Below are 13,132 nucleotides of genomic sequence, written 5' to 3'. Positions count from 1 at the left end.
TTATATATATAGATAGAGGTGGCACTGTATACTTTGGCACTGAATTACAGTTCATTTCATCCTACATCTCACTGTGCACTATATTTCTTGCCTAATTTTAACCATCTGCTTTCTGAGAAATAGTGGTTCTTGAATTAGAATTAATTCTGTGGGTACTTATTTTGGAAAAAGACTTACTTTTTAATAAATGGGTTATGACTATCTGAAAATACTTGAATGTGATGACTTGAATAATTTATGTACTGAGCCTCCCAGAGTATAAAGTTTATGCCCAGAATATTTTTGGAAATGGAAAGTTGTTTGAAACTGCCAGATTTTAAAAAAAGATACAAGATAATTATGGTTGTGTTCCCTCTTAGATATTGTTTTTCTTTCCATAATTTTCTAGAGAATGAAGATCTAGAAAACACCAAGGTCATCTCTCCAGTGGCTTCTGCCTCTGATCCAGAGCCCCATTCCTCACCCTACAGGTAAGGACAGCAACTGCTTTGGATAAATGCTTCTAGAGATTTTCTCTTCTGAGATAAGGAATTGATGAAAGAAGTGGACAGTGACATCAAGGGGGAAGACAAGTGAATGGTTTTGCCATTAATTAATCAACACTTAAGTGTATTTAGGGCAATGCCAGATCTATTTCAAGTTATAAAATGTTCTTTTACTCTCAGAAAATAAAACTGTAATGAACAGTGTAGTGTCTTTATTTATGTTCTCCTGAAGACTATGTTCAAATGTGAAAACATTTGAAATGGATCCCAGGTGGATTTTCAAGAAAATATGTGTTTGGTTTTTATTCATAAAATGCACACGCATACACATACACATACACATACACATACACATACACATACACTATTGGAGGCAGTGTTTTATTATGTAATTTTCAGATTCAACCATTATGATCACCTTCAAGTTATCATTCTTAATTTCCCTCTCTGTCCATCTCATCCCCCCACCATCAGTGATATTAGAATATATCGCAGCAAGTTGTACTGAGCCCTAGAATGAGTGGACACACGAAATATTAATGGAATAATTAATGAAAAACTGTATCTTGGAGAACTTTCGCTAGTGGATATCATAGTTCCACGATCAGGGAATAGCACAGTGTTGTCAAGCAGAATGGGATGATGCTCAACCAATTGAGCCACACCAGCTGGGCAAAATTCTGTGACTTCTTGAGTAGAAGTTCTTTCTTCTCACCTTTGTATATGAAATAAAACTCTTCCCCCCAGAATTTAGATGATGAAAGATAATGATTAATATAGTTGCTGATAATAATATAAGCCACACTTCATTGAATCTTTTTCTGTAATAATGATAAAATTGCCACTTTTTATTGAATATTTATATTTGCTCAGTACTATTCCAGGTGTTAAAATGTGTGATCTCATTTAATCCTCATAGCAACTCTCATTAAATAAGTATACCTATTGTTTATTTTCAGATTAGGAAAATCAAACAGTGAATTCAGTAACTTGCTCCAATTTACCTAGCTTTAGTTTTGTTTGATTCTAAAGATTAGTCTCATAAATACGGATAGAAGGGTTTTGAGTTCTATGCTTAGAGCTACTAGGTTACTGTATATAACACTCCTTTTAGAAGATACAGCCTCCTCAGGCTTTGATTATTTGAGATATTTCATGTTCTCATCAAATCCCCTGAGGAGAACTTTCCATCCTGCCACCACCCTTTTTCTGTTGAGTTGAAGGATCTTTGGGGGATGGGTTTTGGCACAGAACTGATTTTTCCTCCTAAGAATAAATACATTTTTTTGAGTGAGGAATATAGAACATTCTAAGAAAAAAGAAAATTTAATTTTAAAGTTTTGTTTCTAAAATCTAGTGTGTGAAGAAAAAAACCTCCGCAATCATGATAATTAGTGCCTGAAGTTTAGTGTTTGTGTTTTGTGTGTACTGGGAACGGAAACGGCAGAACGCTCTATCTTTCCTAGTGAGGCTGGCCCTGGGCTGGCCCTGCTGGCCCCTCCCTTTGGGATGGCCTGCCTGTTCTGGGTCAGCACAGCCAGAGGCTTACACTGGGAGTGTTTTCTTTACGTGGTTTATCACTGGCATCAAGTGATTTGCAATTCATCTTTCCCAAAATACCCTTCACTGATATTCTTCAGAGCATAAAATGCTAATGTGAATGTTAAATTCATGTGGCTGGTGCATGTCCTGTGTAAAATATATATTTTTAAATAAACAGAACCGTATTTGTGCAAAGTAGTATGCACAAAGGCAAAGACACTAAATTTTAGATGCCACATACCATAAGGGCAGGCTAATGGTCAGATTAACTCTTGTCTCCTCACATTCCAAATATTCCTCCTTTGTTCCCAAACAAAAATTAACATTGATTCAACAAATAATGATTGGGGGGCCTGCTGTTTATTCATGCAACAGATATTTATTGAGAGCCTGCTGTGTACCTGGCACTGTTCTAGGCACTGAAGATGCCACAAATGAACAAGCAGTCCAAGTCCCTGGTCTCATGAAGCTTATATTTTAGTGAGGGAGGCAGGCAGAAAACAAGTATACCATAGAATTAAGAATCTATTTCATGGAATCTAAGTTGCCATCAGCTGTAAGATGAACTGCTACTTTATGTACCAGCAAGAAAGAAAAAATGCCCGATAGTGAGTCTAATAAGAGACACCCCCCACGCCCCCACACACACATGGAGCTCCGGCTCAACAAAAGCCTGCACCTTCCGTGAAAAGACAAATGAGGGGGAAATCCCCTACACAGCAAAGGACAACAGGGAACCGTGAAAGTCTCAGCCTTGGCACTGATGAGGGCAGGGCAAAATATGTCCCCTGAATATACGAGCCACAAGTTTGTAGTCACCAGTTTGTTTCCTAAATTCACTCTGCCCGTCTGGTCTCAACGAACCCTTAAACAGAACCTCAAGGCAACTCCGACTCCGTTGGTAGTGCTCCCGGGCTCCCGCACCCTGGCAGAGCAGATGCACATCTTCTGTGGAGGGACTCATGCCAGCCCAGGCCCCAGGCAGTTTGAAGACATCACCAATTTTTAGGACAGCCCATATTTCAGTTGTGTTAAAATGTGAAAACAAATATGCATCTTACAATCAACAAAATATGGTACATAATATGTCAGGCAGTAATGAGTGCAGCGAGAAAAAGTGAAGCAGGGGAGAGGGGGCAAAGAGTGATGGGCCAAGGAGGGGAGAGCCATTTTATACTCAGACATCTGGGAGGACTCCCGAAAGTCATGGCTGAGCAGGAACCTGAGGAAGAAGCCAGAAGTTAACTAGGGGGAGGGGATTCTAGGCAGAGGTGACAGCAGGTGAAAAACCCTCAAGTGGGAGAGTGCTTGAACTGTTTGGGATTCTCAAGACATTTGGAGGCCCTTGTGACTGGAGTGGATTGGGCAAGGCGAGAGGGGGTCATTCTAGGAGAGATAGGGTCAGAGTGCAACTCCTAGGGTCAGAGTGCAAAGGGCCTTAGGGTTCCATGTGACAGGCTTGGGTGCAGACACTGTGCACACAGAGGGAGTAAGACCAGTCCTTGTTACCAAGTTCACCTAATAGTGTCAAGAAATAAGAAATGGACTGTAATTTCTGGGTTTAAGAGGATAAAATAGACTCACATAGATCAATTTACAATTTACACAGGATTACTCAAGCAAACCCATAAAAATCAACAGTATCCATAGCTAATTGTCATAATAACTACCTCTTGTTTATTCTGAAGGAGGTTGGAGTGACTAGGATATTTCAAAAGATGGCTTTGTTTTATCTAAAGAAGAGATAGTTTATAAGCTAGGAGTGGGTTTTCTTGTTTGCATTGAAAGGAAGAAAGAAAATGAAAAAAAGAAAAAAGAAACTGACAAGCTCCAAAATAAGCCCTCTCTTTCCCATGTGGTTAAAAGTACTGTTCCCCAGTCATTTACTCAGAGGAAATGATGCCCTAAAGCAGCAGTTCTTAAACCTTTACGCCCCAAAGAATTTTTATTTATGTGGGTTGTATCTATCAATGTTTACTATATTAGAAATTAAAACCGAAAAATTAAAAAAATTATTACTGATTCATTTAAAAAGAACAATAACAAACTCATTACGTATTAATATAAATAACATGTTTTTAATGAAAAACAACTGTTTTCCAAAGCAAAAATAATTTAGTGGGAAGAGAGATGCCGTAAGTCTCTGTAATGTCTGCATAACAAAAGACAGTTGGGTTCTCAGATCTGCTTCTGCATTCATTCTGTGGCAATATCACATGTAGCCTCCAGGAAACTCCACTGTCTGCTCTTGAGAAGATGACAATGAAAAAAGACAAATCATATTTTAGAATTTTTATGAAGAAGTTTTGACTTCACAGATTCCCATGAAAGAGTTAAGGACCCAGGGATTCCGCAAGATACTTTGATAACTGCTGCTCTGAAGAATCCATGCCTTCTCTTGTTGGAAACCGATCATTCCCAAGAGACCTGGATGTTGTGCTGCAGCCCTGGCGCTTCACGCACTCTCTAGTCTCTCTGGAAGCCAGGGAAGATGGAAGCGAGCATAATTATTTTCTTGCTTCTTTAAAATAACTATTCAAATATATATCGTTCAAGCCATCAGGATAATAGATTAAAAAGAAAAGAAAGTGATTGATTACCTATTCTTAGTACCCTGTGAGTTGGGAGCAATATGGAGATCTGTGACAGGGTTGCAAAAGGTAGGCTGTGTGATGGCAATGCTGAAACCCTGCTCCTGGGATAACTGTGGACAGGGATTGCCTTGCTAATCATTTTGCACTTTCTTTGTCTTGACGATTAATTCATTTTTTTGCTTTTAACCGGTGACTTTATGTGTACTGAGATTCTATCTCTGGTTGAAATTCTATGTGGAACAAATAGCATGGGTCCCAGAGAGAGGAATAAAACCAGACCTGCAGTCCATCTCAGATGACTGAGCTATGTATTTACCATGGTTCCTGGAGCCTGGGGTGTGGCTTTGTCCGTCTGTGGGCCCTCATGTACTGTCACCACTTTATTGTGGCCTCGTTCAGCCCTGGGCAGCGGTCAGCTAAATTGACAGGAGACCTGAATGCCAGAGGAAAGCAGGGGGTGTGGGTGTGTCCTTTGAAGAGTGTTTTATTGCTGAATTTCTCCAGAGCTAGTGTGGCTTTTAAAAGAGTTTTTGAATAACATGTTGTCTTCCTCTGAGAGGCCGCAGATGGTACCTCCAGTGAGCGAGGATGCCGCGGAAGATCTTCGGAAAGCAGCCAGTGCCTTGGAGGCTCAGGCCTTGGTGGAACAGAAATTGCGGCCTACAGACCAGGGCCAGGTCCTCAACAAGGTAGGAAGCACATTCTCACTCTCTCTTTCAAAAGGAGGAGTTTACAGCACCAGAATCTAGGTATATATGGATGGGCTGGAATTAGAAAGCACTGTGGGTGGCTCCCAGAATTCTCTTTGCTCTTTTTGGGCATCTCATTTTTAATTACTTGGCGATTGATCATGTGTATCTTCCACAGGGCCCATCAGTGTATCAGTAGGCACCTATTTAAAAAATGAAGTGTTAGAAAGAATGTTTACATGTTGTCTAGAATCTCCTCAGTGTGAGGAGCCTAAACCATTGGACTGTGTTTCACTCTCACTTGTCTTGTGGTGGATCTACGGTAAAGATTCTATAGAAATGGCATTGATAACAGTGGTGTTCTGCCATGGAATAATGGGTTGTTTATATCATTACTAACATCTGTATATATAAAAGACTAAGCAACCATCCAACCATCCGACTGGTAGCTATGACACGCACTGACCCCCAGGGGGCAGATGCTAAACACAGGAGCTGCTGAGCTGCGGTGACTTGGCAGTGGCGGTTCTTGGGTGACGCACCCTGGAAACAGAGAGAAGGGAGCCCGATTCCAGGGTGTGTCACCCAAGTACCGCCTTCTCGTAATCTGGGACCCCTTGGGGAATGCTGGAGAGCTGGTTTCAGCCTGATCACTGCAGGCAAGACCAAGGGACCCCACCTGCTGGAGGGACCCCGCTCACTGCGCAGACGCCCTTTGAGCTGTGGTGCTGCCCTTTGAGCTGTGGTGCCGCCCCAGGTGTGGCCAGCCAGAGAGGGACCGCAGGAGGTTGACTCCAGGGCATGTCCAGCCCATCTCGCCCAGTCCTACCCCATGGGCCACCTTCTAATTAATTTCCTTTCAGTATGCACGATTCCATGCACTGGGCACTAGTGTATATTATAATAACAAATGGTATTAGTGTCAGTAAAGACAATGGCAAACATTATAATTACATTTGTATAATGCATTAGATTTTATAAACCATTTTATCCACAATGCTTCATTTACTCCTGAGAACAACCCTGTGAGATAGGTACCGTATATCCCCACTTTACAGATGAGTAAACTGAGGCTAAGAGCTATTAGTGACTTTACTAAGGCTATGTAGCTAATCAGTTTCAAGCTAAATCCTTTGTTTAGCCTTCTGGAAAAGGAAGGATTCTTTTAAGCAAGTTAGCCACAGTCTGATTCATTTCATTTAGTAATGGAGTTAAGAACTGAAAGACTTATTCTCCAGAAACGGGTAGTATGAGAATATAGTTTGGGAGGTTACAAAATTTATTTATTTCTTGCAAATATAATTCTGGTCTCTTAACTGGACCGCTGTCTCACTGATGTGTTCTCCCATGTTGGCAGTAGGTACTGGTACACTACTTGTGTTACCTGCCGACTGCTTGGAAAAGGAGCAGGAAATTCAGGCGTAATAGCATGAAACAGAGGAACCCTAATCTGAGTGATTTGAAGTGAGACCCAGTCGGGAGAGAGTGCAGGCTCCTGCATAGGTTGTCGAGGGCTTTGAGTATCAAGTGACATTTGCACTCTTCCATGCAGGTTAGATGTCTGACAGCAAATACACTGTGTAAATGCAAATCCTGGGGCTGGTCTAAGGGGAAGTTATAATTATTTATAGAACATTGATGCTGGAAGAGACAACCGATAGGATAAGACAGACAGACGGACAGAAAGAGACAACAAACTGGATTCTCTCTGCAGTGCTTTAGTGAATTGATTGACAGTGACCTGGAAGGGACCCTTGAATGGGAACTGTAGCAGGAGGACTGTGTGGCGGAATGAGAGTTGAGCTAAACCCTGGGTGCAAGAGCTGTCATGAGTGACGCTGTAGGGAGGTACTGTGCAGGCCAAGCTGAGACCGAGGCATGGCCCAGAGAAGCTGCTGATGCACAAGTTAGGAGCAAGCTCTGAGGATGTTTGTGGGCAAGGATTCTATAAAGTGTCTTGAGTAGGTAAGTTCCAAAGGGTAGGAGAGAACACATCTTTAAATTAGGGAACACTTTGGTGGCATTAAAATAATTAGAATTTATTAACAACCTGTAGCTGGAAGAAAGAGAAGGAATGGTGACTGGCACATTAAGCTCCGAGTTGGGAGAGTGGAGGTAATTGGGATCTGCCACTCTAACATGTCCTCTAACCGGAATTGTTGTGCAGATGGCCAAATATCAAGCTCCACAGAGGTCTGGGGACATTGTTATGATCCAGTCTGAGCACACGGGAGCTATAGATATTCTTTCGGCTGACTTGGAATCTGCAGATCTTCTGGGGGACCACAGGAAAGGTAAGACCTTTGGGAGGTGGTTTCTCTGATTCCAGCGGGTACTTAAAAGAAAGGCAGGCAGACAGATGAGACGGAAGGAAAGAAAGAAAGTGACTTGTGAAAGGAAGTAAAAAAAAGCCAGTAGAAAGAATGCCTTTGACTATGCCAACCTCCCTAAGCAAATGCCAGGTGTGGCAGCATTTCCTCCTGCTTCCTCTGTAGTAAGCTGCCTGTCCTTTCAGTCTCCCCACCGCTGATGGCTCCTCCCTGCATCTGGACCTTTGCCAAGATGAAGGAATTCAAAAGCAAGCTGGGCAAGGAGAAGAACAGCTGCCTGGTGGTGAAGCGGGGTGAGGTGGTGACCATCCGGGTTCCTACCCATCCAGAGGGGAAGCGTGTCTGCTGGGAGTTTGCCACCGATGACTATGACATTGGCTTTGGAGTTTATTTTGACTGGACCCCTGTAACCAGCACTGACATAACTGTGCAGGTCAGTGATTCGAGTGAGGATGAGGATGAAGACGAGGAAGAGGAGGAGGGGCTTGAAGGTAAATGTAACTTGAACATAGTTGGCAGTTTCCTTTCCAGGCTCAGCCTACTATCTAGTGACCACTTCCTGTGTTGTGCCAGTCCTCCTCTTCCTCAGAATGTGGGCGAGGAATCCCTCCCAGCATCGCCTGCTAAGTTGAGCGACGCAGGCCAAAGTCAGACCCTCAGAGAGCATTCGGGTGGGATTGGATAGATGCCTTAGTGGAAGCGTCTTTTCCTTTTAATCAGTACCTGCTGTTTCCCCAACATCTCCCTGGGGACAGGGATGGGACAGGGGCAAGGAAACGGGTGGGTCATTGCTATTGTGTATAGAGGCAGTGTTATTCAGATCACACATAAACCTGAGATTATTTTTCACTTATCGCTTAGTTTTACGATATTTGCATTTATTCTTGGCCTAGAACCATACTGAGTGATTATAATTTGCTAAATGTACCCATAGTCTCCCCCCTTCCCCCAATAGATGGTCACAGCTGGCTGACTACTGTTTGCTTATTTATTTATTTATTTATTTTCTATTTTTTTAAGATATATTTTATTGATTTTTTACAGAGAGGAAGGGAGAAAAAGAGAGAGTTAGAAATATCGATGAGAGAGAAACCTCGATCAGCTGCCTCCTGCACACCCTCTACTGGGGATGTGCCTGCAACCAAGGTACATGCCCTTGACCGGAATCGAACCTGGGACCCTTGAGTCCACAGGCTGAAGCTCTATCCACTGAGCCAAACTGGTTAGGGCTACTGTTTGCTTTTTTTTACGCCTGGAGCAGTTTTAAAAGTAGTCTCTGTGCTCCATTCTAGTTGTTACTTGCAATACCTTCTCAGGATGGTCCTGGGGCACTTTGGGGGGTGGGGACTATAATATAAATCTAAGCATTAGTTTTATTCCTCGATTTTCCTGTATCATCTTAAAATCAATTCCTTAACTTGCTTCTTTGTGAACAAGCAAGTCTGCAGGGAAATCGTAAGTTATTTAGGGAAGAGGAGAACCTCATATCTTATTTGCTGCTCTTTAGGAGGCCAGCTGGAAGGTCTAGGGCACTCTGTGCAGCGTGTTTGTCTGCTTTTCCTACCTCCATTAGCTAGTTCGTTCCCTGGTTGAGTGAAGGACGTGAGAATCATCCCTTCTAAATATCTTTCTCTCCCTTGTTAATGTCTGGACACTTCGGGAGCTAGGTAGGTTCCATAAGGATAATCCTCGTTTCTCAGTGGAGGCGTTATTGGCATTTGGGGGGATGCTTGTTTGTGAGGCAAGTGCTGTCCTCATGTTTAGCACTCCTGGACCCTTGGGTCACCCAGATATTTCCACATTCCTGTAGGAGGGCAAGAGCATCCCCCTGGGTGAAAGCCACTAGTTCACCGGGTCCATTCTCTTACCTTCATGTAGGACTTACCTGTGTTCTCTGAACTCATGTCCAGACACTCTGCTGTTTTGCTCATGCAGACCCTGTCCCAGCCGGAGATGTGGAGAGAGGCTCCAGAAGCTCCCTGCGGGGTCGCTACGGGGAGGTCATGCCTGTGTACCGGCGGGACAGCCACCGAGACGTGCAGGCTGGCAGCCACGACTACCCCGGGGAGGGCATCTACCTGCTCAAGTTTGACAACTCCTACTCCCTGCTTCGCAACAAGACTCTCTACTTCCACGTCTACTACACTAGCTGAAGGCCCGGGGGACCGGGCAGGCGGTGTTCGCTGGCTGAGCAGGCTGCCAGCTGGTGCCTCTTGTTTCCGACAGGCAAGAGCTCGAAGTGGAGCATGAGGCTTCTGACCCTCATGCCCTGCCTGGCATGCCTGACCGTTGACCCCACGTAGCTTTGCCCACTCCTCGGCTTCTGCAGGTGGTGGTGTAGTGCCCCTGTTCTGTGGTCCATGACTCACACTCTTCTTGCTTCAGACTCCAGCAGAATCCCTCTATGAAGGCGCCCATCAGGCAAAAGCCTAAAAGCAAGTTGGGTGTTGCCTTCTAAAAATAGGTATTTGGTACAGGATTGCTGCTCTCTCCTCTCCCAGAGCCTTTATTGCAAATGCGTTTGGTGGTACCCACTCTCTTTTTGCAAGTGCTGAGAGAGGGAAAGCACACTGTCCATGAAGGAGCCCAGTTCCCTGGCTGGAGAAGGCTCTGTCCAGCCGCTCACCACTGCCATATTCCTGCCTGCCAGTTCTTCATGGTCGCTAGCACAGGCTGGGAGCCCTCACGGCCTATGAGGGGCGCTATTAGTCCTGAGGGCTCGCCTCTGCCTCTTTGCCTCCTCTTTTTCCTTTCCTATGCCTGTGTGTTCACCATCACAGCAAGGACTTCTGTGCAATCCAAAGGGATGGTCATTGTAACCTTTCTGGGAAGAAAAGCTGCCTCCATAACTTCCTGTTTCAGGAGGCAGTGACCCATACTAAGGGCACCCGTGGTTGAAGGGCAAAGGGTGCCAATTAGGTACTGGATTGATGCCAGAGCCCACATCTTTGAAAGGCAAGTGTTACTAATGTTTGTTTGTTTGTTTGTTTTTTGTATAATCAAAGACGGGGTATTATCTTAGAAAGAACGTTAAAAACAACAACAACACCATCCAGTTTCTCACCACTTTTTTCTTTCTTTGGAGTAAGAATGTTATTTAGAAACCAATCAGACTTCCAAAGTTTCTGTGTTTAGGTGTCTTGCATCAAGGGCTTAAAGCTTTTGATGTTCAGAGTCTCTTAGGAAGGGTGGTAATGAGCTTCACTGTTGCTGCTGATCGGATGTGTTCTTCACCAGGCCAGACCTTGCCGCAGGCTGCTGCAGCCAGCGGTCACCACAGCAGGAGGGTGGCAGGGCCTCTGGCAGAGAAGGGACCACTGTGGTTGTCAGTACCTCCTTGTTCTTATTCCTGTGTCAAGTCTGTTACTGCCTTAGACTTTTAAAGAAAAATTAGATTTATTTATTACTTTATTTATTTTTTTTAGCACATTTCATTTTGTCTTTGAAACAGTTTCCATCTGTTTCTTAGAAGACTTACATCTGCTCTGAGCCATTGCAGCCGCCTCCTCTATGGAGTTGATGATTTTAGGAGAAGCTGGGAAGTGATGAGTGCCCATTCCTGCACTCCAGTCCTGTGATGCTTTGGGAGGAATCTGCCCCCTTCTGAGCTGGATGACCTACCCCAGCATCCCGTCTGAGGAAGTCTAGGTTGTAAGGAAATCTGCCCATTTGCCCCGGGTTGAGTACAGAGGACCTGACTAGCCAATCAGAGTTGTCCTGTGATTCCCAAATATCAAAGTCTTTTTCTGCAATGAGGAGTCACCTTCAAGATGATTTCTCTGGCTCATTCCTTCCTTGTGTGGGTGCTTGGCACCAGGCCTCCCCTCCCTATTGGAGCAGGAAATGGAAGACCAGGGCTCCTCACAATAGGTGTGTAGTAGCATCAGCTACTACATGGACAAGGAGCGGTACAGCCTGCACCCTCTGTTCCCCTGGGAGCAAAGCCCAAAGTAGGGTGGGATTAGTGGACTGCCATAGCATCCCCGTCCTCTGAGCAGCATCATGCCGCCATTATTTTATATATGAGTGCATTTTGTAGAGGATTACACTGGCCAAAATTGATATACCTTGTAAGAAATTAGAAATTATTTTAGTGACTGTCTATTTGGGCAGCGAAAAGCCAACTTGCTGTGCATCATCCCATCAGATAGCTGAGTGACCACTCTTTGATCACTAAAGCTGAATCATGCCTTTGCTAACATAATCTTTACAAAATAATTTTCTACTGAGCTGTTCTCCAGGCAGCCAAAGCCTTGCTTATTTTTCTTGCTTATTATTAACTTCTGACTGTCTCTTAAAATGGAGCTGCCAGGCCGTAGCAAGCTCCCTGGATAAACTTACTGTGTATTTTTGCCGTGAGAGTCTCTGTACTTATTTTCGTTGGGATCTTAGTTCTGTTGCATCAGGGAAGCCTGAGGGACTTGTTCCCATAGCCTCTGTGTGCCTCTTACTGTCTGGTCACTTTTGAAGTCCTGGATATTGTTATATCTCATTCTACACTGGTGTTTCCCTGACAGTCAGGGTTTCTTTGTTCCATTTGCACAAATAGCTGAGAGAAGGTATTTTTTAAATTCATTCACTATTCTCATATTAAATTTCTGAAATTATTGTACTGTAGGAACAAAATATTATGTACTGAAGCAAAGGTAATTACTGAGAATTTCATAGCCCAGCAAATCCTAAGAGGTAGTTATTTCCTTAGTCTCACCCTGTCCAAGTTTACAGAACCAAACAATGAAAAGAAAATTCTTTGTTTTCACCCTCACCCTGTCCTCCAGAGCACAGATAAATATTAACAAACAATTGAAAGAAAGTACTTCATCATAGGAGAGAGCCTGGAATTCTCTACACAGAGTGGCTGAGTCCTTAAATTTCTTCATTTTGTTTGGTTTTGCTACTTTGTTGAGAGATGGGGCTTCTAGATAGGAAGACATGTTTAAAGGATTAATTTCCCCCAACATTTTACAATGAAAAATTTTCAGCAAAAATTTAAAAAGAAAGATACAGTAAACATCCTTATGTATACCCCACCACATGGATTTAAAAATTATAACCTGCTAATCTTTAGGCAAAGATGATTTTACCATTCTGTTCCTTTTGACAAGTGTCCAGTTAGCCTGTGTTCCCTGCAGAGACACCAACTCTCCTATGTCGGGGAGTTCCTGGATCTTTGCAGACTTGTTTCATGCAACATGAGTTACCTGGGAGGCGGTCCTCATAAAAGTGTTCCCTGGTCTCCCCCTTTCAGACTCACACTGTATTGCCCCCCTCCCTCGGTCATTTCTAATGTTTTCTCCAGTGTGCCAGCATTGGCGTGAGGTAGTTGTGAAGCTGCTATGGAAGGACTTTACTGTAATCTCTCTTGCTCTATGAGACATCCTCAGGACTCTGACATTAAACCTCAATCCTCAGACAGTCTATAGCTTTATAATGGAAGTAGGTAGCAACTTGAAATGAGGCCATTGTTATTTTTTTCTTAATTGACTCATGCA

General features: G+C 43.6%; 1 protein-coding gene across 2 annotated transcripts; it reads left to right on the top strand.

Annotated features, from left to right (window-relative positions):
• Positions 1-388: 388 nt before the first annotated feature.
• Positions 389-10,889, top strand: TMED8 (transmembrane p24 trafficking protein family member 8). 2 transcript variants are annotated; one of them, XM_014454284.2, is made up of 5 exons: positions 389-470; positions 5,181-5,310; positions 7,478-7,604; positions 7,826-8,131; positions 9,576-10,889. In XM_014454284.2, exons 2-5 carry the CDS (start codon positions 5,188-5,190, stop codon positions 9,791-9,793), a joined length of 774 nt encoding a protein of 257 aa, XP_014309770.2. In that variant the 5' UTR covers positions 389-470; positions 5,181-5,187; the 3' UTR covers positions 9,794-10,889. The 2 variants fall into 2 exon arrangements, with proteins under 2 accessions (XP_014309770.2, XP_023608253.1); XM_023752485.1 differs by lacking the exon at positions 389-470 and having other exon boundaries at positions 4,981-5,310.
• The last annotated feature ends 2,243 nt before the right edge of the window (positions 10,890-13,132 follow it).

Source organism: Myotis lucifugus, unplaced genomic scaffold (assembly GCF_000147115.1).
Source record: "Myotis lucifugus unplaced genomic scaffold, Myoluc2.0 scaffold_34, whole genome shotgun sequence".
In the NCBI taxonomy this organism is placed as follows: domain Eukaryota; kingdom Metazoa; phylum Chordata; class Mammalia; order Chiroptera; family Vespertilionidae; genus Myotis; species Myotis lucifugus.
Note: the sequence above shows the minus strand (reverse complement) of the source record. Positions and strands in the feature narration are given on the sequence as shown.

Coding starts and splice junctions, on each gene's coding strand:
- TMED8 (XM_023752485.1), top strand. CDS start 5,161: ATGTTGTCTTCCTCTGAGAGGCCGCAGATGGTACCTCCAGTGAGCGAG. Junction 5,311..7,477: donor AGGGCCAGGTCCTCAACAAG/GTAGGAAGCACA, acceptor ATTGTTGTGCAG/ATGGCCAAATATCAAGCTCC. Junction 7,605..7,825: donor TCTGGGGGACCACAGGAAAG/GTAAGACCTTTG, acceptor CTGTCCTTTCAG/TCTCCCCACCGCTGATGGCT.